At 40.0% G+C, this 26,863-nt stretch overlaps 1 protein-coding gene across 3 annotated transcripts in view; it reads left to right on the top strand.

Annotated features, from left to right (window-relative positions):
• EFL1 (elongation factor like GTPase 1) overlaps positions 1-26,863 on the top strand; it is a 153,158-nt gene that overhangs the window by 48,214 nt on the left and 78,081 nt on the right. For all 3 annotated transcript variants that reach the window (XR_010317385.1, XM_064267197.1, XM_064267198.1), the window contains exon 15: positions 6,948-7,086. Coding sequence is in view for 2 of the 3 variants with exons in the window: in XM_064267197.1 (XP_064123267.1) it covers positions 6,948-7,086 (139 nt within the window). In the remaining variant the exon portion in view is untranslated. The remainder of the gene's footprint in view (positions 1-6,947; positions 7,087-26,863) is intronic.

The following is a 26,863-nucleotide window of genomic DNA, read 5'->3' on the forward strand; positions in this document are numbered from 1 at the left end:
AGATTTTGGAACCCTAATGAGGGGATTGGTCAGTTTTGCCATCCCACTAACCTTGAAATGAGCCATCCCAGAGCCGGAGAGGCAGACCTCACCACCACCAAGAAGAAGAGATGGGAGCAGAGCACATCCATTGGACTTGGGATCCCTGCACTGAAATTCTGCTGGATACAGGAGACAGCGAGAGATGGCAAGAAGCAGCAGCAGGAAAATCAGTGACAGCAGAACCAGGAGACCAGCACAAGATGACGGCTCAGTGGTCTTCCCAGTCCATGGAGCAAGGCAGTTATAGTGGGTGTGCCAACCAATGGAGTGAAGAAGCTGACAGCCTTCAGGCAGGAGGCTGCCTGGTACCGTGTGGTGCCTCCAGGCACTTGTTGGTATATCTAGGCTTTTTGAACCATGGAGCTGGAGAGTTGAGCGCCTTTGGGCCAGGGCTTACTGGCAGAGTAAGGTGCCTCTAGGCACTTATTGGCAGACCCAAAGAGATTTGTAACACCTTCCCGACCATGGCAGAGGCTGGGCCGAGGGCCAGAGAGAATGCTGCCTGTGGGAACAGTTGAGAAGAAGCTGTCCTGACCGAAGAACTGTATCCTGAGTCATTTCTAATCCTGAATTGTAACCTGTTACTTCCCTCATAAACTCCATAATCATGAGTATTGTCTGTAAGTTCTCCATGGCCATTGCAACAAATTTTCAAAGTAGGAAGTGAGAGTAGATAGCAGAGAAGTAGAGAGAGAGTGCCATGGGAGGGACAGTTGGTATCAGAATTGGTAAAAAGGTTGGAGAGAGGAGGCATGTCTGACCTCTGCCTCATAGGGATCAGCCTTGGGCTGTTGATGTTGATTATGATTCTGTCTCCTTCCCCTTGTGAAATTAGACGAGGAGGTCAGATGTCTCCACCACCACGTTTCTACAGTGGGAGCCATTTTTACTCTTTAGTAGTTGGAGTTCCATAAAACCTAATTCCAACCTACTTTTTAAAAATAGTGTGTAATGTTTTATACATTCCCCAAAGATAATCACCTGCTCAGACTTTTTTGTTTATCCTTTGTATTAGTTTTGTAATTACTAGACATCTAGCATCTTAAAACAATACATGGGGCTTATCTCACAGTTTCTGTGAATTAGGAGTTCAGGCATGGCTTAGGTCTCACAGGCTGCAAAGTGTCGGCCACACTGCATTCTCAGCTGATCGCTTGACTGAGGAAGGATCCACTTCCAAGCTCACTTAGCTTTGGCGGAATTCATTTCCTTACGCCTGTAGGACTGAGGGCCTTGGCTTCTGCTTGACTGTTGGCTGGAGCCTTCCCTCAGTTCCTAGAGGCTGCCTGCAGTTCCTTGTGATGTGAACTTTCCCAACTTGGCCACTTCCTTCATCAAGTAAGCACAAAGACTCTCCAGAATGAATCTACTAGCAAGACAGAGACTTATATATAATAACCACAGGAGTGACATCCCATCATTGTTTCTTATTCTGTTGTTTAGAAGCAAGTCACAGATCCCACTGACATTCAAGGGGAGGTGATTACACAAAGGAGTAAACACGGGGTAGAGATCATGGGGGCCACCATAGACTCTGTCTGTCACATCCTTCTCTTGCTTTTCTTTGTAGTTTTACAACCTATATATGTGTTACTAAAGACTAGTTATATTTACATGTTCTTGAACTTTGTATAAAGGTTGGAGAGAGGAGGCTTGTCTGACTGTATTTATTATAATAAATCCTACTGTATTTATTCTTCTACAACATGATGTTTTTACTCAGCATTGTGAGATTAGAATATGTTGATGCCTATCCTGTAGCTCATTCATTGCTCACCACTACATGGTATTCCCTCATATAAATATACATTTTGTTTATCTGTTGTCCTGTCACTGTATATTTGGGCTGTTTTCATTTTATGTTGACTATTTATGTACATATCTTTTTATGCACATTTGCAAGAGATCTAGGAACACACCCTAAGTGGAATTGCCTGGATAATTAGTATGTGTATCGTTAGCGTAACTGGACAATTACAAATTGTCCACCAAAGTGATTGTTCTAATTGACACTCTCAACAGGGATGTATAACCATCCCAGTTGTTCACATCCTCCCCAAAATTTGGTATTGTCACCCTTTTAATTGTCAATCCAGTGGATATGATAGGGTGTTTTGTTGTGGTTTTAATTTACATATTCCTGATTATTCTTTTAACATGTTCATTGTTATTCCCATTTCCTCTTTTCTAAAGATATCGCTTTGGGTCATTTGCCTATTTTTCTGTTGTGCTATGTGATTTTTTTTTTTTTTAACATTGCCTTTTATAAGTCATTTGTATATTTAGGATTCTAATCCCTTGTCAGCTTTTTTTTTTTTTTAATATTTTGTTTTCTGTGCAAGTTTATACAGCAAATTCGGTTCCTGTTTAACAGTTTCCACACAGTTTGTTCAGTAACATTGGTTACTCATTATTTCCATTCTGATTGTTCCATTTCTAGTACTCTAGTTTCCCTGCTTCCTTGTCTTCTCATCTTTGCTTTTGAGTAAATGTTGACAGTTTGGTCTCAGTACTTGACTTTGGTCACAGTACTTATGGGATGATACTATTTATTTTATGAACCTGATACTTGGCTAAAAGATGACCTTATGGAATAGTTTTGGTTCAAGGTTTAAAGAGTATCTCAGGACAGTAGTCTTGGGGAGTCTCCTAGTTTCAACAGGCCCATTAAGTTTTTTTTAACAATTTGAGCTCTGCTCCACATTTTGCTCCCATTCTGTCAGGACACATCTGTTGTGTTCCTGACCAGAATGGTCAGTAGTGGTAGCTGGGCACCATCCAGTTCTTCTCATCAGGGTAGATGAGGTCGTGGTTCGTGTAGACTGTTAGTCCCGTGGGCTAGTTTCTTCTCTCAGTCTTGCGTTTCCTTCTCTCTCTTACTCTGGATGCATAAAGACCAATATTTCCTTATAAATTTTAAATTTCATAGATTTCATCTTCAGTTTTATGACTTGTCTTTACTTTCTGTTTGGTATCTTTTAAAGAACAGATTCCTAATTTTAATGCAATTGAACTTATCACTCTTTTGTTTTATGAGTTTTGCTTTTTATATCTTATTTAAGAAAATTGTCACTACACTGAGGTCACAAAGTTTTCTCCTAAAAAGTTTAATGTTTTGCTTTTCATGTTTAAGTGTTTAATATTCATGTATGTTACGAAGAAAGGATCTAATTTCCTGTTTTTCCTCATACAAATAACCAGTTGTTCCAGCACCATTGCGATCCCTTCATTCATCACCCGTTAGTCGGCTTTGCCAGCTCTGACATAAATCAGGTTTCACATGTGTGTCTGTTTCTGGACTATTACATTTCATTTTTTCTTTTGTCTATCATTGCCTCTATTCAGTGCTGTCTTCGTTTCTACAATTTTGGGAATATAAACAGCTAAGCCTTTCTGTCTTGTTTTACTTTGTGTTTTGTTTATTTCTGACTCTTTGTTCTTCTGTGTAAAGTTTACGGTTAGGTTCCATGAAAAGCCCTGTTGAGACTTTGAAATTGCTTTAAATCACTTTGGCATGAATTATTGCAATACATAATTTTCCTATCCATGAATGTATTAAGTGTATTTATCCATTTATTTAGACCATTTCATTAAACTTTCTATAGAGATCTTGAATAACTGTTGATAGATTTATTCCTAGTTATCTTGTATTTTGTTGCCATTATAAAATATTAGCATTTTAAAAATACGTATTTGTTGTCTATTGCTGATACGTAGAAGTATAATTAACTATTGTATATTGACCTTATATCCAGCCACTTTCCTAAACTGTCTTACTCATTTTAACAGTTCACAGATTGTTTTAGGTAGGTGATCATATTGTCTACGGATAGTTCCGTTTCTTCCTAGCCAATCCTTTTATCTTTCACTTCTTTCTAACCTGTCTTTTGATTTACGCTCAGAGCTGTCCTTCTATCTGAACATGCACGTTTAGATGCAGCATGTGCCTAAAAGGTCGTCACTCTCATGAAGTGAAATTGGTTTATACAATAATCTCTCCTTCCTCTGAGTTTTTATGAATTAACTTGCCCGAGCAGCCTTTTGTCACTCACTCTGTGGGATGTTAGTTACTTTGTATTTGTAATCAAAATAGATATTTTTGAAAGGATGAAGTAAAGACATATCATAGACATTTTTTCTCTTCCTAGCACTATCACAGTGCCTTGAGCACCAAAGATATATTGGTTGGTCGAAATACTTTCAGAGCAATTGTGTTTATATGAAGGATATATTTCTTTTTTTTTCCTTCAATAAATTTACTTTTTTATTATGTGTTTGTGATTTTCTTGAAGGATATATTTCTGAAAGCCTTCACACAACTCAAAACTTGAATAGTTTGAGGCAGTATCTCTATAAGGATAAATATGATATAGGAGGAGCTCATAAATCTGTTATCTTTGTAGCGTAATTTTGCTCTGTGTACACTCTGTTTTTTCATCAGCATATCCAGTATTTCACAGCGTGTTCTCTTCTGGATTAACAGCATAGCATATAATGACAGGTGTTTGCCCTTTTTCATGGCATTTTTATTACATCTGACCACTCTTCCCCAGTTAGTAATTTTCACCTATTATTCACCAGTAGCCCTAGCGCTTGTTGAATGCTAGAAGGACATTATAATAAGATAAAAACAATTTTAAATGATAGTAATAATAATGAATGTTGTAATAATAGCACAGCAGTCACCAAAACTAGTGCCTGTAAACCATTACATGACTCACATAAATAACAAGGGACTATAGGGTTTTTTTTTTTTTTATAGGGTTTATCCCCCATGTATCAGTTTGTTGTACTTTGGGGTGTTTGCGTGTTGCTCTGATGCTGGAAGCTGTGCCACCAGCATTCAAACACCAGCAGGGTCACCCACAGCAGACAGGTTTCAGCTGAGCTTTCAGACTAAGACAGACTAGGAAGAAGGGCCCGGCAGTCACCTTCTGAAAAGGTTTTGCCATTGAAAACCAGTGGTACTGAAGGAAGAAGTCCAAGCTGCTCTGAAGGCATCGGCAAAAAAAACAAGGCTCTGGGAATTGACGGAATACCAGTTAAGATGTTTCAACAAACGGATGCAGCACTGGAGGTATTCACTTACCTATGCCAAGAAATTTGGAAGACAGCTACCTGGCCAGTCGACTGGAAGAGGTCTATATTTATGCCTGTTCTGAAGAAAGATGCTCCCAACAAATGCAGAAATTATTGAACAATATTAATGCCACACGCAAGTAAAATTTTGCTGAAGATCATTCAAAAGCAGCTCCAGCAGTATATTGACAGGGAACTGCCAGAAATTCAGTCCGGATTCAGAAGAGGGCATGGAACCAGAGATATCATTGCTGATGTCAGATGGATCCTGGCTGAAAGCAGAGAATACCAGAAGGATGTTTACCTGTGTTTTATTGACTATGCAGAGGCATGTGACTGTGTGGATCATAACAAATTATGGATAATGGTGTGAAGAATGGGAATTCAGGAACACTTAATTGTTCCCATGAGGAACCTTTACATAGATCAAAAGGCAGTTGTTCAGATAGAACAAGGGGGTACTGACTGGTTTGAAGTCAGGAAAGGCATGCATCAGAGTTGTATCCTTTCACCATACCTATTCAATCTGTATGCTGAGCCAGATAATCCTGGAAGCTGGACTGTATGAAGAAGAACCGGGCATCAGGATTGGGGGGAAGACTCATTAACAACTTGCTATAGGCAGATGACACAACCTCGTTTGCTGAAAGTGAAGAAGACTTGAAGCACTTACTGATGAAGATCAAAGACCACAGCCTTCAGTATGGATTACACCTCAGCATAAAGAAAACAAGAATTGTCACAACTGAACCAATAAGCAACATCATGATAAACGGGGAAAAGATTGAAGTTGTCAAGGATTTCATTTTATTTGGATCCACAATCAACACTCATGGAAGCAGCAGTCAAGAGATCAAAAGACATATTCATTGCACTGGGTAAATCTGCTGCAAAAGACCTCTTTAAAGTGTTGAAAAACAAAGATGTCACTTTGAAGACTAAGGTGCACCTGGCCAAGCCATGATGTTTTCAGTCACCTCCTATGCATGTAAGAGCTGGATGATGAAAAAAGAAGACCAAAGAAGAATTGACGCTTTTGAATTGCGGTGTTGGTGAAGAATATTGAATATACCATGGACTGCCAAAAGAACGAACAAATCTGTCTTGGAAGAAGTACAACCAGAATGCTCCTTAGAAGCAAGGATGGTGAGACTACATCTCACATGCTTTGGACATGTTGTCAGGAGGGATCAGTCCCTGGAGAAGGACATCATGCTTGGTGAAGTAGAGGGTCAGCAAAAAAGGGGAAGACCCTCAATGAGGTGGATTGACACAGTGGCAGCAGCAATGGGTTCAAATATAACAGTGATTGGGAGGATGGTACAGGACCAGGCAGTGTTTTGTTTCTGTGGTACATGAGGTTGCTCTGAGTTGGAACTGACTTGGTTTCACCTAACAACAACAGGAACATAAGGTTTATAGGAGCCCAGTGGTGCAGAGATTAAGAGCTTGGCTGCTAACCAAAAGGTTGGCAGTTATAATCCACTGTCTGCTCCTTGGAAACCATACGGGGTAGTTCTGCTCTGTCCTATAGGGTTGATATGAGTCGGAATTGACTCGATGGCAGCAATTTTTTAGTAGGATTTTTGTTCATCAGCTAATGTGGTCCTGCCAGATTACAAGAGAGTTTCTGTCACTTAGCTGGAAAGCTTATGATGGATTATGTGGAATTCTTGACAAATTTTTAATATTTGAGAGGTTTTGCTATTTGAAATTTTATTTGTTATGTGGCTGTACCAAAACTTTTGAATACAAATGTCTTTATAGGTACTAACAAGTGTTTGTATTTCACGTCTCCTGACTTCACTTTTTTTTTTTTAATCCAGGTACCATTAGGCTTCTCAGCCCCACCTGATGACCTCCCCCCAGTACCTCACATGGCATATTGTACTCTGGGAAACTTGTATCTTCTGATGGGAAGAGACCTGGAAGATCTTGAGGAGGTGCCGCCAGGAAATGTGCTAGGTAGGATGATGCTGTGTATTGTGTCTGTGCTCCATCCTGAGATACTACCTGATAGGCCAACACAAACCTAGTGAAATGTCTGAAGGAAATGACTTTAACCTCTGTTTTAGTTTGATTATTATTATTCCCATTGTTATTACTTTGGTGCCTTTAGAGTACTACATTTGAATGATCATTTTACGTAGCAATAATTTGCTGTGGATTGTGGTAGTTATTTAAAAAATTCACTACTTAAGTAACCTGTGACTGCGTTGTTCTAAGATGGAGTTCCATTGGTGTGGGAGTAACAGGGAATTCCTACTCACATAAAGGTTAGTCTAGAGGATGAGGACACTTCTGGTTCTCCAAGTTCGGTTCTAAATTGTTGGTAATTATTCTGATGTTAAGGTCTATTTAAACTCATTTCTTTTTTTCCAGTACTTTTTATTCATTGAGTTTGGCTTCACTAATAGTTAATTATCAGTTTGTATCCCTAATTATTCCTTATCTTCTCAGTGTTTACTACCTGCTTAACTTCTGCCCTTTTTGTGTGAAATTCCCTTCTTGAAGCAAGCACCGTGAGTTTCAGAAGACTCAACTGGTTTGGTTTTTGAAGCGTAACCCTGTTCAGATTAAGGAACTTCACTTAGACTATCACAGGAACCAGACTGTGTACTATAGAGTGCTGTATCTTGTTGTACTGCTTGATTCCTAACCCTTAGGACATTGTCACCGCGAGACTGCTTGGGTTGGAAATTTTCTTTTATGTTATAGAGAAATGGTCTAGAATAGCTAATGATTTATCTGGATTTGGTGAACTTTTATTTAAGAAATTTGCCAAAGCTTTTTGCCATTCCTCCACAGAAATAGATTCTTTTATTTTTTAATTCATTTTTTGTTTTTGGCATGGAATTAGTAGAATTCCTAGCTTGTTTGTGTTACCCATTCTTTTCTATACCTCTGGAAAATACCGTTGAACATTAACAATTGATATAGCTTCATGAGCTGCTGTAGCCAAATCCTTTGTCAGGAAGAACATTGGGAAAAGAATGGATAACACCCTACTTTTATTTAGAACTCAGATTAGCCTTCCTTGGAATTATTGTGTTGCTTAAACTCAGTCCAGTTGTCTCTTAAGTGGAAGGTAGAATGGAAGCTCTCAAACATGATGTTGAAGTGAAAGAAAAGGTGTTTTTTTGAGTGAATATTTTTTTAATATCTTCCCTAATAAAGGCCTGGTATTTCCCAGTAGAGGCTGGGAACTTGACATGCATTAGCTTCTTGTTTCCTTCTTTCTGTTTTTGGATTTCCAGGTGCAGTCCAGGACTGAGGTTGAGTGGTGTATAAAGAGGGAAATCATCCTCCTTTCATCTGCCTCCCAAGGCAGTCTTGGCTCTGCCATCTGCTATAGGGAGACCTCCTGCAAGTCAAAATTTTTCACTCTCTTCGGGAGAGAGATACCTCATTCTCATTCATTGACCTTTCAAAAAAATGGGGTTGGAGTACCAGGAGTGAGGGTGCTGAAGATGATTAAACATTGATTTACAAAATTTAGCTTTATCAGAAAAAGACAGGTGGATACACCACCTTGGGAGAAAATGGATTGTGGAGGAAAAAACAGATGTAATTTTTATTATAGTTAGGATTGCATAAAAAAATCAACTGCATAGCCTTAAACTTCATACAAGGAAATCTAAGGATTGAGAGTCCAGGGCTGGTGTGATGGCTCCCCTGTGTCATCAGGGAGTCAAGTTCCTTCTGTCTGTTTGCTCTGCCAGCATCACCATGTGGCTTTTGTCCCCATGGAACCAAGGTGGTGTCTGCATCTCCAGGAATCACATCTGCATTCCTGGTAGAATGAGAGCGAAGGGCGAAAGGCCTTTTCCATGACTTCTGTATCTAGTCTTATTTTTGTAATTTTGTCATGTGGCCACTGGTGGCTGCAAGGGAGCCAGAGACTGAGTGTTTTACCTTCACAGCATCTGCAGTTAAGGCAGGGGATATTGGGGTTATAAATGACTTTGAAGTAGTCCACACTATTAGCCACATTCCCTTCACATTTGCCTGGTGATGCCTAAGGCCCCTCCGTGAAGGTTCTGTTTCTTTCCATTAAGGAGAAAGATAGTTCACCAGAAGGATTATGAGTATAACCTTGAAGAAGTTGGAACCCAGCCAGCCACTTTGACTTACCTTTTAAATTGAAACATACAATAATTATTTTCCCTTCAATTAATCCAGATCTAAATGAGCCCCCTGATGACTAGAAAACATGAATAAACCAAAATTCTAGTTGTAGTTCTGCCGCTCACTACTTACGTGGCCCAAGGCCAATTGTATAACCTCTCTGGGCTTCCGTTTTCCCGCGTGATTTGTACTAGAGGAGTGATTAGTAACATTTCTTATGGTAGAAACAAAGCAGCCACTTTTTTTTTTTTCCTACAAATACTATTTATGGATTCTCAGGGAGTTTTTTATTATATTTATCATAATTCCTAAACTTTAAGGACAAAACATTAATAGCATTGTATGGAGTGCCTTTTATTGCTGTAACTATGAATTAGAAACATAATCATAGTTTATTTGAAGTTTAAAATTGCTGTTCTGTTGTGTCCAGTTCATGTATGAGGATGGAATGAGGTGAAAATTCTTAGTATTTATGGCATGAAAAGTCCTCCTTGGACTAAGTCGGTGTCCTACTGGTTGAAAAAAACAAGTTGGATTATCTCCAAGGTTCCTTCTAGCTTTCAGCTTTTCAGGCTTGTGTTTGTTAGAGAAGCACTTTATTTCACAAATTAGGACGTTTTCCTCCCTGGTATTCGTTAGAAGGAGCAATAAGTGCTTTGATACAGTAACTTGATTGGGTTGATAACCCATTTGAATGGTTCCATCAAAGCATCTTGAGCTAGTTTCTGGCATCAGAGTCATAAAATTACCTTTTCACACAAGTTTCACTTGCTCATTGATTAAAAACCTGGAGCATGTGTAGTAGCGGCAGCAAGTAAGCCAGGCTGTTTAACAGCCGAGGGATAAGACTAGCTGGCTGCTGAGAGTAATGCTGGGTGGGATTCCAGCCGTTAAGTTGCTAGGGTCAGTCTCCTGACCAGATATGTCAAAGCGGTTTTGTTTTCTTTGAAATGGGTTTGAAATGGAAAGAATAAGATTATTGAATTTCACTGTAAAAATCTACATGTTCTCTAAAGAATCCTCAAGAAAACTACTGAAACTAATAGAAGAGTTCAGCAGAGTATCAGGATACAGGATAAACATACAAAAATCAGTTAGATTCCTCCACATCAACAAAAAGAACATCAAAGAGAAAGTCAAATCGATACCATTTATAGTAGCCCCCGAGAAGATAAAATACTTAGGAATAAATCTTACCAGAGATGTAAAAGATCTATACAAAGAAAACTCATAGACACTACTGAAGAAACCAAGAGACCTGCATAAGTGGAAAAATATACCTTACTCATCGATAGGAAGACTTAACATTGTAAAAATGTCTATTCTGTCACAAGCGATCTATAGATACAGTGCAGTTTCGATCCACATTCCAATGACATTTTTTAATGAGACGGAGAAACAAATCACCAACTTCATATGGAAGGGAAAGAGACCCCAGATAAGTAAAGCATTCCTGAAAAAGAAGAACTAAGTGGGAGGCCTTACTCTACCTGATTTTAGAATGTTTTATACTGCCACGGTAGTCAAAACAGCCTGGTACTGGTACAACAACAGCTGCGTAGACCAATGGAACAGAATTGAGAATCCAGACAGAAATCCATCCATGTATGAGCAGCTGATATTTGACAAAGGGCCAAAGTCAGTTAAATGGGGAAAAGATAGTCTGTTTAACAAATGGTACTGGCGTAACTGGATATCCATCTGCAAAAAAAGTGAAACAAGACCCATACCTTACACCATGCACAAAAACAAACTCAAAATAGATCAAAGAGCTGAATATAAAATTTAAAACGATAAAGCTCATGGAAACAAAAATAGGGACAATGCTTAGAGCCCTAATACATGGTATAAACAGTATACAAAACATTACTAACAATGTAGAAGAGAAACTAGATAAATGGGAGCTCCTAAAAATGAAACACCTATGCTCATCCAAAGACTTCACCAAAAGAGTAAAAAGATTACCTACAGACTGGGAAAAGTTTTTAGCTATGACATTTCCAGTCAGCATCTGATTTCTAAAATCTACATGATACTGCAAAAACTCAACTGCAAAAAGACAAATAACCCAAATAAAAAATGGGCAAAGGACATAAACAGACATTTCACTAAAGAAGACATTCAGGTGGCTAACAGATAAATGAGGAAATGCTCATGATCATTAGCCATTACCAAAAAAAAAAAAAAAAAAAAAACCCAGTGCCGTCGAGTCGATTCCGACTCATAGCAACCCTAAAGGACAGAGTAGAATCCTGGCGGATTTGAACTGCCGACCCTTTGGTTAGCAGCTGTAGCACTTAACCACTGCGCCACCAGAGTTTCCCATTAGCCATTAGAGAAATGCAAATCAAAACTACAAATCACTCCAACAAGGTTGGCATTAACCCAAAAAACACAAAATAATAAATGTTGGAGAAGTTATGGAGAGACTGGGACACTTATATACTGCTGGTGGCAATGTAAAATGGTACAACCACTTTGGAAATCGATTTGGCGCTTCCTTGAAAAGCTGGAAATAGAAGTCCCATACGATCCAGCAATCCTACTCCTTGGAATACATCCTAGAGGAATAAGAGCCTTTATATGAACAGATATATGCACACCCATGTTCACTGCAGCACCGTTTACAATAGCAAAAAGATGGAAGCAACCAAGATGCCCATCAGTGGATGAATGGGTAAATAAATTGTGGTATATTCATACAATGGAATACTACGCATCAATAAAGAACAATGAGGAATCCATGAAACATTTCATAACATGGAGGAATCTGGAAGGCATTATGCTGAGTGAAATTAGTCAGTTGCGAAAGGACAAATATTGTGTGAGATCACTATTATAAGAACTCGAGAAATAGTTTAAACAGAGAAGAAAATATTCTTTGATGGTTATGAGAGTGGAGAGGGAGAGGGGTTCTCACTAATTAGACATTAGGTAAGAACTATTCTAGGTGAAGGGAAAGACCACTCACAATACAGGGGAGGTCAGCACAACTGGACTAAACCAAAAGTAAAGGAGTTTTATGAATAAACTGAAAGCTTCGAAGGCCAGCGTAGCAGGCACAGGGGTCTGGGAACCATGGTTTCAGGGGACATCTAAGTCAGTTGGCATAATAAAATCTGTTAAGAAAACATTCTGCATCCCACTTTGGAGAGTGGCATCTGGGGTCTTAAACACTAGCAAGTGGCATCTAAGATGCATCAACTGGTCTCAACCCACCTGGAGCAAAGGAGAATGAAGAACACCAAAGACACAAGGTAATTATGAGCCCAAGAGACAGAAAGGGCTACATAAACCAGAGACTACATCAGCCTGAGACCAGAAGAACTAGATGGTGCCCAGCTACAACCGGTGACTGCTCTGACAAGGAACACAACAGAGAACCTCTGAGGGAGCAGGAGATCAGTGGGATGCAGACCCCAAATCCTCATAAAAAGACCAGACTTAATGTTCTGACTGAGACCAGAAGGACCCCAGAGGTTATGTTCCCCAGTGCTTCTGTTAGCCCAAGACAGGAACCATTCCCAAATCCAACTCTTCAGACAGGGATTGGACTGGACTATGGGATAGAAAATGATACTGATGAAGAGTGAGCTTCTTGGGTTGAGTAGTCACATGAGACTATATGGGCAGCTCCTGTCTGGAGGGGAGATGAGAGGGCGGAGGGGGTCAGAAGCTGGCTGAAGGGACACGAAAATAGAGAGTGGAGGGAAGGAGTATGCTGTCTCATTAGGGGGAGAGCAACTAGGAGTATATAGCAAGGTGTATATAAATTTTTGTATGAGAGACTGGATTTGTAAACTTTCACTTGAAGCACAATAAAAATTAAAAAAAGAATCTACGTTTTCTCTTACCTGTTTCTACAAAGTAAAGTCAAACCCTTTCCCATTGAGTTGATTCGGACTCAAGGCTACGAAATGATCCGCCCTCGAACCTATGGAGGAGATCTGTGTAACACATGGGGTCACCACTACAGTTAGGATGGACTCAAGGGCAACTAACAACAACAAAACCTAGTGGCTGAAAACAAAGACAGCTTTTATTTTGCTCACAGATAGGCAGTTTGGACATAGTTTGGTAGGGACAGCTCATTCTGTTCCACTCACAGTTGAGGTAGCTGAAAGCCTGGAGGCTGCAACCTCTGAAGGTTTTGCCAGTCACATGCCCAGCTGATGCTGGTTGCTGAGTGGTACCTGGCTGGGGCTGGCCCCAGGGCTGGGACCTGTGGCCTCTGTGTATTGTTGCGTGGCTTCCTCACAGCATGGGGATTGGGTTCTACAGGTGAGCATCCCAAGGAGGAGAGCCAGGAAGAAACTATATCGTCTTTTGTGACCCAGCCTCCAAAGCCTTTCGGCCTCACTTCTGCTTATTAGAAGTGAGTCACTAAGACTAGCGCGTATTCACAGAGAGGAGAACTGACTCCACCTCAATGGGAAGAATGTTATTGAATTTTGGGGCATGTTTTAAAACAGTCAGACCACTAATCATGCATAACCTCTTGTTTCCTTTTGTATATTAGCCGACCAGTGGCAGGACATGTATCACAATTTAAGACATAAAGATATTTATATTGATCAGGACAGCCTGTAAATGAGCAGGACAGGCCTGTAAACACCATCTTCTTTTACTCTTGTTAACCTAGAGAAAAAGTTGTAATTCCTATTTAATAAGAAAGTAGTAGAGAGCTGTATGGCTGATACCCATATGCTTTTCATCAGTAGTGATACAGAGTCAGATTTATCAAGTGCAGATGAAAAATTTTCTTGGAGAAACAAATGAAAACGTTGTTTGGCATTTGTGAACAATTCAGGGTTATGTAATCAAAGACTAAAAGAAAGTTCTTTTACTATCACTTAAAATATGCAGATTTCACACTTGAGCTCAGCTGTAACTCAGACTGAGTTAGACTGACTAAGAGGTGTGGAATAGATTTTGTGGTCTGCAAATAGTTGATTTAAAGGTTAGAATTACTTAAATGTAACCTGATGTTTGTAAAGTTGGTATAGGTGGAACCACAAAGAACTCATCATGTTTAACACAATAGCCTTTTGTTCAGTTCCCTCCTGAGACTATCTCTGAAAATACATGTTTGCTACGGACTCTTATTAAAATGTGAGGGGAAATTGAATTAAGATTCCAAACCTTAAGGCTTTTCATGTAAGCTTTCAGATCTGTTCCAGATGGTTGAATCTTTCAAAGTTCGGGGGCATTTTCTGTGAGGAAACCCGATACCCCGCTTTCACAATATGAGGAAAATAATAAATATTAATTAGCCTTTTTCTGAACTGGTTTTGGTTCTGCCATGGTTGGTTGCTGGGCCTACAGGAAATCAGTGTGGATTGGATGAATAGAGAGAGAGAGAGAGAGTGTCTGTGTCTGTGTCTGTGTCTGTGTCTGTGTCTGTGTCTGTGTCTGTGTCTGTGTCTGTGTGTCTGTCCTTAAGTCAGGATGGAGCCAGGAGCCTTTAAAGGGTTTATACTAACAGATTTCATTTGATTTGATTATTTCAAGGGAAATCTCAATACTTTGTGACTCCTAGTCCTTTGTGGTACTTTTGTAATACATACTTTAAATATTATTATTAGTGAATTTTTAAAAACATCTCTTTTTATTAACACTTCCGCTTGGAGGGTATTTCATTATTATGTAACTAACAACCTTTCAGTTTCATCTAATTTTAATAGATTGTCTTTTACAGATGATGCTGTTTTATTCTCCTGCTTTTTTTTTCATAGTTACGTTTATTTCAGTTCTAACTCATAGGCACCCTGTAGGACAGAGTAGAAGTGCCCCATACGTTTTGAAGGCCATAAATCTTTAGGGAAGCACACTGTCCCATCGTTCTCCCTCAGAGCAGCTGGTGGGTTTGAACTGCGAACCTTTCGGTTAGCAATGAGTGCTTTATCACTGCGCCACTAGGGCTCCTTTATGAGAGTATGATAAATAATAATGGTCATAGCTGATAATCTATCTCATTACTTCCTGACTTTAATGGAAATTTCCCTCATGTTTTAGTGTCAGGATTGCTGTTGCCTGTTGATACATGCTATCCCTATGTATAATGCTAGCATTCTTTTTTTTTTTTCTTTCTTTAAACCAAGAATGGATGCTATGTTAGCTTTCTAGGGCTGCTGTGACAAAGTAACCACAAACTGGGTGGTTTAAAACAACAGAAATTTATCTCTCACAGTTCTGTAGGCCAGAAGTCTGAATTCAGGATGTCGGCTCCAGAAGAGTATCTTTCCTTGTCTCTTCCATCGTCTGGAGCCCCAGGCGTGCCTTGGTTAACGGCAGCGTAATACCAGTCTCTGCCCCCCTTGTCACATCTCTGCCTCCATCATCACGTAGTATTCTTCCCTGTGTGTCTGTCTGTTTCTGGGTCTCTTCTTTTTTTATTGCCTCACTTATGCTGGATTAGGGCCTACGCTGCTCTAGTATGACCTTGTGTTAACTAATTACATATGCGAGACTCTTATTTCCCAATGAGGTCACACTCACAGATACTGGGAGTGAAGGGCAGGGGAGGGCTGAGGAGTGCTTAGGACTGGAACCTATCTTTAGGGGAAGACAAATCAGCCTATAACAGATAGTGAACTTTATGGATGCATTCTCAGCATCTGAGGAGGAAATGACAGGGTTTTTCTCCTTTCTGTAATTGATGTCAGGAATTCTGTTTCATCAGTTTCCTCGTTATTAAGCTGTGCTTGCATTTGTAGAAAAAAACAAAAACCAGCACTTGACTGTTGTGGATTATTCTTTTTGTATACTGTTGGAGTGTGTTTACTAGCATTTTCTCCAGAGTTTTCTTGTATATTAAGTAAAATTGGTCATTATTATTATTTGTATCTTGGTAATGCCAGAATGGAAAATTCTATCATTTCCACCCTCTAGTGAGCTGCACTGTCCAGTCCTTTAGCCACTAGCTACCTCCAGTTATTTAAATTTAAATTGATTGAAATTAAGTACAATTCAAATTTCGCATCGTCAGTTTCACTAGCCGTGTTTCAAGTGTTCAGTAACTACGTTTGTCTAGTAGCTGCCATGTTGGATGGGGCAAATATTACCGTTATCACACAAAGTTCTACTGGATAGTGCTACTGTAGAGAAATTTCTATATGAGAATCATCTTTTCCTTAAAAGTTTTGAAGTAGTTTACCAACTGGGCCAGATGCATAATATGTTTGATTCTTTTAATCTGATATTAACTGTATCATTCTCATTCCCAATTCTGTATACTTGTGCTTTCTTGCTTTCTTACATAAGTTTGTCTATTTTATTTTTACGTAATAAAAAAAAAAAAACCCGTTGCCAAGTTCTTTTTACAAGATAAGATTCCAATATAGGCTGTCTTATAGGCCCATTTAAAAATGCAAATCAGCTAAATAAACCTTACCTCATACCACAAAACCAAAAACCAAAGTGCCATCGAGTCGATTCCGACTCCTAGCGACCCTATAGGACAGAGTAGAACTGCCCCACAGAGTTTCCAAGGAGCACCTGGCGAATTCAAACTGCCGACCCTTTGGTTAGCAGCCGTACCACTTAACCACTGCACCACCAGGTTTCTTGTACCACAGGAGAACCACTAATACTTCATCATACACATGTTGTGCGTGTTGCTCTTTGGTATCAAAAAAAAAGGTCATACTTTCTACACCGTTCTGTAACCTGTGTTTTTTTTTTTCTCTTAGAAACAATGCCTTCTCTGAATATTGATAGCTTCTCCTTTGTTTAACTTCATTTGCTAAAACTTCTGAAACGTTGTTAAATAATAGTGATGTTAGTAGGAATCTTTGTTTTGTTCCTTACATTATAGGAATTCCTCCAGTATGGTACCTTGAGATATGCTGTTGATTGTAGGTTTGAGCTTGATAGTCTTTATGAGGAAAAGAAAGTATCGTTTGTTTCTCTTTACCAGGTTAATTTTTTAAAATATAGATAGATAATGAGGTTTACCAAATAGCCTTTTCCACATCTTTCAGATGATCCATATGGCTTTTCTCTTTTGACCCAGTGGTGCCATGAATTACATTAACACATTTCCTAATAACAAACCAGTTTTGTAGCCTGTAATAAGCCATTTGATGAGTGTATTTCAAGTGTTTTAATAGAATAACTGAACTCAATTGGCTGACAGTATTTTATGTAAAATGTTTATATTTTTCAAGTTCTCCGGGTCTAGTTTTTTTGTGTGTACCTTATGTATTTGTGGAGTTTAGATAGCAGCGTTATACTGGCTGCATAAAGCAAATGAGTGGATGATTTTTAATGTATTCTGTGGAACAGTTTAAATAAAGTAGGAATTTTCAGGTCCTTAGAAATTTTGATATTAACACCCATGAAACCAGCTATACCTCTTTGGGTATTGAGTTTACTTCAAAGTATTGTGAGTTGTTGTCATTCCTTTCAAGTTCCTTTTACTCTTCCTTATGTCAGGTTTGGTACTTCATGTTCTTAGAGATGACCTTCTATTTCAGATTGATTATCCAGTACATTTGCTTAGAGTGCCATTCAGGGAGGGAGTACGGCCCATTCTTGGACAGTTTGGGGCTGTCCTGGTGTAAGCTTGTCACTGAGACCATCCTCTCTAGAGTGGTAGGCCCTTGCTTGCCCTTTGGTTAGAAGGCAGAGGGCAGGCTCTCCTACCAAAGAGCCACCTCCTGCAAACTCAACTGATAAGGCTTGTTGCAATTTCTTCATTGCATTCTGGGCTTTTGACACACCAAGCTTATTACATATATCATAGGTGAAAAAGTGAGCAGTTGTATTTAGAACTTACACTTAATAACGAATATACTGCAGCCCATCTTCTATTTAAAGAGGTTTTGGAAACATATTTGTAAGTTGAGTGTTTAATTATCTGCAGAGTTGTTATGCCAAAGCTGGGGAGGCCAGGGAGACCAGAGCCTAACATTTAGCTCAACTGGTCAGATGCTAGCAGATCAAATGTCAGATATAGGAAGCAGGAAAGAGGGGGTGGTAATGGGCCAGGCAAAGGTCAAGTTCAAGAAACCAGTGGTGAGACATTTGACTTATTTTTAGTATTTTGGGCACATAACAGAAGGAGGAAGTAATTTGACTCTTGTAAATGGCTTAATGGAGATTGAGAAGAGACCCTTGATGGTACATACAATAGTCTTCTTGTTGATACAGTCAGATTTGATTTATCCCAACAGACAGCCAATTGATTGTCAAAAGGGTACTAAAGAAGGTCAATAAATACCCTCTTTTAGGCCCATAAATTGATACAATCCATTTGGAGTGCAGTTTGGTATTATATACCAAGGGTCTTAAAACTATCCTGGAAAATAACTGTATCCCTTGACCCATAAATTCTACCTTTAGGAATTGATTCAGAGGAGTAATGAACATTCTACACAAAGGTTAGGTATGCTGTAGTTTTTTGGGGGGAGGTGGGATAAATTGGTTAAATTATTTTATATTATTTGTTTTAATTTCAACAAAGCAAGGTACTTCTTCAAAGACTATGAGAATCGTTTTGGGGTAGTTTATCCTGAGTGATTACAGTAACCATGAATTTTGAGTGGTGGCAGTGATTACGAGGCTTGACATCTCTTCAGTCTTTTCAGAGAAGATAAACTGTGGTTTGGAGGAAGGTGATACTGGATGGTGAAATAAGTTTCTAGAGTATGACCTAAAACGTGACATTAACATATGTGGCAGACACATTAGATGTAAGAGTAATCGAGGAAATACATCTTAAAGTCACAATGAGATGTCATCGCCTCATTAGAATGACAAAAAATGTTAAGATGTGGCAGTATCCTGTGTTGTGGATATGGAGCAGTGGGAACAGTGTTGATGTGAATTGATGTAGTCACTTTGAAGAATGCATTGATCCAAGATGTAGTCATTCCACTTCTAGCCCTATATCTTAGAGAAACTATGCTATTGTAAATGAGACACGTACAAAAATATACATAGTAGCAATGTTTATAATAGCAGGAAAAAAATGGGAAACAAACTAAATGTTCATTGACTAGAAGAATGGATGAGTAAATTAGGATGTGTTCATAAGATGGAATATTATACACATGTAAAAAATGAATGAACTATGCTATATGTATCAACTTGGCAGATTTCACGAGTATAATGATTTGGGAAAACAAGCCAATTGCAGACCATGTATATAGAGGTTAACCAAACCAAAACCAGACCCACTGCTATGGAGTCGATTCTGACTCATAGCAACCCAGGACGGAATAGAGCTGCCCCATAGGGTTTCCAAGGCTGTAATCTTTACAGAAGCAAACTGCCACATCTTTTTTCCGTGGAGGAGCTGGTGGGTTCCGACTGCTGACCTTTCAGTTAGCAGCTGAAAGCTTTAACCACTGCACCACCAGGGCTCCTTTTAAGATGAGTAGTGGGCCCATGTTGTCTGTTTTATTTTTCTTTTTACCTTTTTGTATATCTTAAATATCACCTAATCTATTTTATTTATTTATTTATTTTAATTTAGAAGGTAAGAGAGTGTTAATGTCTTTCCTTGTCAGTGGAGCTGTCTTGTAGAGTTTATCCCGTAGAATTTAGTGGAGAAGTGGAAAGTACGTGGTTTGGAATCCGACACTCAGGGTTCAGATTCCAGCTCAGCTACTTTTTAACTTTGTGGCCTTGGACAAGGTGCTTAAAGTTTCTGATCCTTAGTTTCCTCTTTTGTAAGATGAGGACAATGGAGGGCAGCTGTGAAGATCCAGGGGGTGTGATACACCTTATTTTGTTTCAAAAGACAGCAGAAGGCACGATGTTAATTAAGCAACATGGTTATCACCATTGTTTTCCATGGGAAATATTATCGTTAATTAATAGACCTCCAAAGTCACACACATAAAACAAATTATGAGTGAAGCACTTAATTATAAAGATTAAATAATGCTTTTCTAATTTAAAACATGTCATTTATTTAAATGCAATCGTTTTTATCTAAGTAAAAAATTCAAGTAGGCCACCAAAAACATTCTGAGTAAAAATTCTCTGTTCTAGGGAACTTTAGCTGAAAGAAGTCCTTTAACAGTGTATGTAGAAAAGAAATCATAGCTGTTACTGAAACTGTTTTTTGCCTGTCCTTTATCCCTCATTCTTAGTAATTGAAAATTACAGGGAACTAAAACTTTTTGGTAGCTCCTTAAAGAGAAAGCGTGAGGTAGCAGAGGTGATAACCAAAGCCAATCCAAACCTGTTGCCGTGGAGTTGATTCGGACTCATGGCGACGCCCGTGTGTGACGGAGTAGAACCGGGAGTTGATTCGGACTCATGGCGACGCCCGTGTGTGACGGAGTAGAACCGCTTCCTGTGGTTTCCTCGTCCGTAGTCTTTCTGGAAGCAGATCGGCAGCCCTCTGTCCTGCTGGGTAGGTTCCTAGTTAGTGGTCAGGAGCCTCGTTGTATATTTCTTCACAGCTTAAAATACTCTGAGGTTTTCTTTACCAGTAAGCCCATTTGTTTTTTATTTTAAGTCTACTGGAATTTGGTAGGTGAGAGCAAAATCTTTTCTTGGCCTGAATATTTCTCATTAAAGAATAACAGGGTAAACAGGAGTAAAAACCCCAAACGGATTGCCCTTGAGTTGATGCACATAGTGATACTGTAATGTGATTGATTACCCAAAGGCCCGGAGTCAAGTGGTGTTACCCCTGGACATTCTTTGTTAGGCTCCCCTATTGCGCTGACACTAATTGCTTCTTCCGCTCCTCACTGTTTCCCAGGTGCTCTGAGAGGCTCACAGGTACCTCCTGGACTGAAAAAGGCAAGGCTGTTTGATGATAGGGAAGCAGAGAAACTCTGAGTCCCTTTCAGCTATTTTCTTGGTGCCATGGACAGAGACAGATCCAATGTTCAGGCTTTGTGAGGCTCATATTGCCCCCCAGAAGGCCTTTGAGGCTCCTGTCTAGTCCCCCAAGCCAAGGGTGCTCCTAAGGGAGACAGAACTCAGTTGCCACATGGTCTGGAGAGCTTGTCTGTCCCCCTCCCTCCGCCCATTGTTGTTATTTTGCACAATATTCTCAGAGGTGTGGTGTTTAGGTTCTTAACTCCTCAGATACCTTCCTCCTCTTTTTTTTTTTTTAATTCTCTTACTCTCTACCTTGTATGTTAGTAATTGTATTCATTCTTGCATTGCTTTTTGAGTTTTTCGTGTACGTAACTCCCCTGTGCTTGCCAAGCTCTTCAGCGGCATGGACCAGGTTCCCCATAAGATAGGTATTCACGTTTCTCTTCTCCCAGATGGATTGCTGTTGTGCCAGCACAGTTTGTCAAACGGGCCTTTTTATTTTTTTCACTGAGTTTTACTATCACTTTTGTCATTTATTTATTTCCCACTAATGCTGTAGTCTATTTCTGGACTCTGTTTTCTATTTTACTGATATACTTGCCTGCCTATATTGTTTGATTTTTGATGGTTTCAAGAATTCATTTTTATATCTGGTTTTATCACTATTTGTTTTAATAATCTTTTGACTATTCTTAGACATTTATGAGATCATTTTATCTCATCCCAGTACATTAAATCTCTGTGGTAAGCCATTTAATTTTATTTATAGAAATAAATCATGACTATATTCTTTTACTATAAAACTCAAATAATATAGGAAAACTACATGAGTTATCTTCTTAGGGGTAATTACTACAGGTGTTATGTACTATCAGTGTACATTCTTCCAGATTTTATCTCTGTATAAACACACATGAGTACATACACATGTTCCTATAAGAATATATAATTTTATGTATATGAATGTATAAACAATTATTCCACTGCTAAGGAGCCCTGGTGGCGCGATGGTAAGTGCTTGGCTGTTAACTGAAAGTTCGGCAGTTGGAATCCACCAGTGGCTCCTCAGGAGAAAGACCTGCTGATCTGTTTCTGTAAAGATCGCAGCCAAGAAGACCTTACTGGGCTGGGCTGTTCTGCCCTGCCACCCAGGGCCGTTCTGCCCTGCCACCCGGGGCCAGTTCTGCCCTGCCACCCGGGGCCAGTTCTGCCCTGCCACCTGGGGCCATTCTGCCCTGCCACCCGGGGCCGTTCTGTGTCGAAATCTACTCAGTGGCACCTAACAAGGACAACATCCCAGCACTTGGCTCTTTTGGGGAGAAACCCTTCCCGTTTTCATACAAGGCCTTCTTATTTAGACCCCAAGCCTAGCTGTCTTTAATTGAGCCAGCTGGCAGCAACCAAAATTACTTCAAATGGACATTTCTTCTTTCACCTCAGGGTCTTCCCTAAGACAAGGACTTCTGCCCTTGGCCTTCTTACTTGGGTGTATTTGTGAAGCCCTGTAAAATCCAAACCCATTGCCTTTGAGTCAATTCTGACTCATAAGCCACACTGTAGGACAGAGTGGAACTGCTCCCATAGGGTTTTCGGGGAGCCTCTGGTGGATTCAAGCTGCTGACCTTTTGGTTAGCAGCTGAGCTCTTTAACCACTGCACCACCAGGGCTTCATTTGTGAAGCCCAGGCCCTCTTATTAACTTCTGAGAGACCAAGTGCTCTAGTGACATAAATGAATGCTAATGTACTCAGATGACCCTCTTTAATCAGGTTTCATTTTTCAAAGTGTCTGGCATTTGGATGAGAGCCTTTCCCGTGTTGATACAGCCTTTCCCTAATTTTTACCTTTCTTTGGTCATTTCACTTGGGGTTTGGAGAGGGAGGGACTTGAGAGAGAGAAGAGTATCAAATGTCTTTGATAAGCCTTTCTTTCTCAGAATCCGAAGTCTCTTAAAAGAAAAAAGAAATGCATTTTTCTTTTTTTACATGTAGTGAATTAGCATTTGCTCTGAAAAGACAGATTTTGTTTTCTTAAGTCATTCATTCACATACATTTATTTCATGGAAACCCTTGTGGCATAGCAGTTAAGAGCTATGGCTGCTAAGCAAAAGATTGGCAGTTCAAATCTACCAGGCGCTCCTTGGAAACCCTATCCTATAGGGTCACTATGAGTCGAATTCAACTTGATGACAATGGGTTTGGTTTTTGGTTTTATATGTTTGATTCCGTACTGCCCACTAGATTAGATGTCTTATCCTGGGTGGTTACATTTAATTTTTTATAGGCCCTTTACAGTTCTCACCCCAAACTAGCCAATAAGGCAGCCTCTTCTATTAGAAACGGTAGTGGTTTACCAGCTGTGGGGCCTCCAGCAAGTTGACCACTTCTGAACATCTAGACCTGGATCTGTATCCGTATAAAACAAGGAGACTGAGTCAGGTCATCTCTTGTGGCCCTTCCTTTGCTCTCTCAGCTGGTTTTCCAGGAGTCTTTCCTACCTTCCCCACTGCCCACATCTTGAGCTCCCCTGCCTCCCTTTAGTTGCTTCCAGTTCTCAATACCCTATTTGCCCTCCCCTCTCTCTTCAGATTTCCTTTAAGTGACATTCAGACAGCCAAAGGGCCAGAGGCCATTGGACTTAGAGGGATGCCAGAGATCTCTTCTTACAACCTGGAGCTTTTAAAAAGCAGTCCTTATCCTAACTGGAGACCAGCTGCCTTGAGAGAGATCCAGAATGGTGCTCTCAGACTTGAGCCAGCTCAGACTCATTGATACTTTCTTAGAAAGCCCGAGCAGTGATCCTCATTTATGCCAGTCTTGATTTCTGGACAGATGCTAAGTGGGCTAAGTCTGCTCTCTGAAGCTGTCATGGGACGGAAAGGCATATGCAGCCAGTCCTTCTGGCTCTAGCATGCACCACAGCTACACGGAGATGAACACAAGGGGGCAGCCTTTCCTACAGAATTTTATCCAGTAAGAAACCAGGAACAAAGACAGAGGTATCCGTGTGAGCGCGCGTGCATGAGCCTGTGCCCACATGTGAATTCACAGTCTCCCGCTGTGTTAAGTTTATATAGAGTATTAAGCTGTTGGATGAAGGACATATGGGTGCTGAGTAGGTTTTGTGCTTTGCTGGGCTGAGGTTTGTTAACACAACCCCAGGTTCCTCTGTGTAGGTACCAAGTCTAGGTTGCATTGGCCGGCGGAGAGCCTTGCACATGGCGGGCAGCATTTTTTGTGACGGGAGGTTTGGAGGTGACTGGACCACTAAATAGAGGAACTGGAACTAGTTTAGCTTGCTGTTTGAACCTGAAGAATGATTTCCAAGCAGCCATTTAAATTTATTCTGGACCCTTCTTTCTTTCTCCTGTCCCTCCTACCTCCCTTCCAAATACTAAAGGCATTGTTTCAGTTGTGTATTTTTTTCCTTTGGTTTCCTCTTCCTCTTGGAAATTGAGTTATAACTCCTTTGGTTGTTTGTAGTTGGAAAAAGCTTTTTTATGGAAATACATGCTGCTTAGTGGGCAATGAAGCGGAATGTAAAATATCACTAATATCCTGATCTCCCAGGCAATTAGAAGTACATTGTCACTAGTTTTGTTTTATGTTTCCCAGATGACTGTGTGTTAATTTACAGCAGTTCAGCACATAATTGCATTGATGATCATATTTCAGAGGATTTGGGTCAATGGATTCAAGTGCAGAATTGAAGTAGCAGTTGTTATTCCTTCACCGTTGCGTCTAAATTCACCTTATTACTTGACTCTCTAATGGCTGGAAGAAATCAGATATGCTTTGAGAATCAAAGGCAAAGCCCATCTCCCCTGGGAATTGGGGGGTGGGTTGGAATGAGGAACTTTTTTTTTTAAGCTCTCTGCAGAAGCAGAAATTAGTAGATTTATTGTATAATAGTTGTTTTTCTTCAAAGCCGTATTTAATTTTTCTAAAATGTCAACTGTAGAATTTCAGTTTCTGAACAGTTAATATAGTCAGTTTCATTAAATTTGCATATCTTTTGTAAACTGATACTAATAGAGATGGCACCCTTGTAAATGTACATGAAAGATACACCAAACTAGATATAACTAGCATTTACCCGGTATCTATTGCATGCCAGGTGTTTAGTGTGTCACTTTTGTCTGTTACCTTATTTAAGACTCATGGCAAACCTGAGTGGTGAATTTATGAACTTCATATTGCAGATGGGAAAACTGAGACTGAGAGGGTTTTGACCTGTCCCACACTGACCCCATCCATCCCTTAGCATCCGTAATTTTGTTTTCTGTATAGTTTTGTAGCTGAAATATTTTTAAATCCTTTTTTACTTATTTCCCTCACTTTCTATTATTGTTAACAAAAAAACATTAGTATAGTTTGATAATGATTTCTTTTACATCTTTTTTAAGAGCTTTCTTGAATTTCATAGTTGACATAGCCCATTCCTTTCCTCCTATAAATCAGGAATCTGAGACCCAGAGGGCCTAGGTCTTCTCCAAGCTTGGATAGCTAGTAGTGAGAGTTGCAACTAGAACCCAGGTGTTTTCCTTTGTAAAGGAGAGAAAACCACTGGGAGGACAGGAAGAGAAATAGTTGGCCTCCTCCTCCTCCTCCTCCCAAAAGGGAGAAGAGAGAAGTTGAACAATGAGAATGTGTCAGTTTTGCCCAGTTTGGAACAAGAGGCATATGTAGAGGCGAGATAGTAAGACCCCACACACACTCCCCGAGGAGAGAAATTTTCCATTGCTCCCTCGTACTCCTCACCGCCAGTGTCCCACACTGAGGGGCCCAGACTTGTTTTGTGTGCTTGTTATTGTGTAAATGTCACAGACCCTTCACTGGCTTCTACCTCTCCCAACCTCAAGCCCTGTGCTTCAGTTCTCATCACTCCTGAATACTTCAGGATGTTCATACCCCTGAGTTTTATCAAGTGCTGTTTCTTCTCCTCAAGTGTTCTTTCTCCCTTTCTCCCTTTACTGCCTGATGAACTTAGACTCAAGACTTGACTCAAATATCACCTCCTCTCTGAAGCCTTCATGGACTGCTCCCAGCATACATGTCTGGGTCTTTGCATGGAAACCCTTGTGGTGTAGTGGTTAAGTGCTATGGCTCTTAACCAAAAGGTCGGCAGTTCGAATCTACCAGGCGCTCCTTGGAAATTCTATGGGACAGTTCTGCTCTGTCTTATAGGGTCAGTATGAGTCAGAATCGACTCGATGGCAACAGGTTTTGGGTTTGGTTCCTTTGCATTCCTATTCCTCTTTTCATACATTTCTTTTAGTACATTGCTTGTATTGTTTGTTTTTTCATTTGGTGTCATTCAAGAAATTCAGCTTCTAGGGCACAGATTGCCATTCTTTGGGCATATCTTTGATGTTGAACTTGGGCCTGATACCCAATGGGTGCATGTGTGTAAGTGAATAAATGGTGTTAAGCATGTGTGTAAGTGAATAAATGAACGACTTTGTACTACCCGTTCAGGTGCTTCCTTCCAAGCACACAGATGGAATAGAATTTTGAGCAGGAGGAAAATGGACTTTATGGAAGTTATAGGTGGTTTTCTGGCATTTGGCTTTTAGGTAATATATGGGAAAATTGAAGGTCTACAGATCAGAAAGTGAGAATGGGGTCCAGCTTATTAAGAAACTTTGGTTTCCAGAAATGTGGCTACCAGCTTGCTTTTGGTTTGCGTCTTGATTGCTTCTGATGTTCAGCGTGTTCACCGGGAATCCATTTCCCCCAAGGCCCTAATTTAGAGGGGCAGAATTTGGAGTGGGCACCATTTTTTTTTACCTAGGCTGGGACGGGGCGGGGGGGCCTGTGCATGTGTA

The sequence above is a fragment of the Loxodonta africana genome, chromosome 13, assembly GCF_030014295.1.
Source record: "Loxodonta africana isolate mLoxAfr1 chromosome 13, mLoxAfr1.hap2, whole genome shotgun sequence".
Taxonomy (NCBI): Eukaryota; Metazoa; Chordata; class Mammalia; order Proboscidea; family Elephantidae; genus Loxodonta; species Loxodonta africana.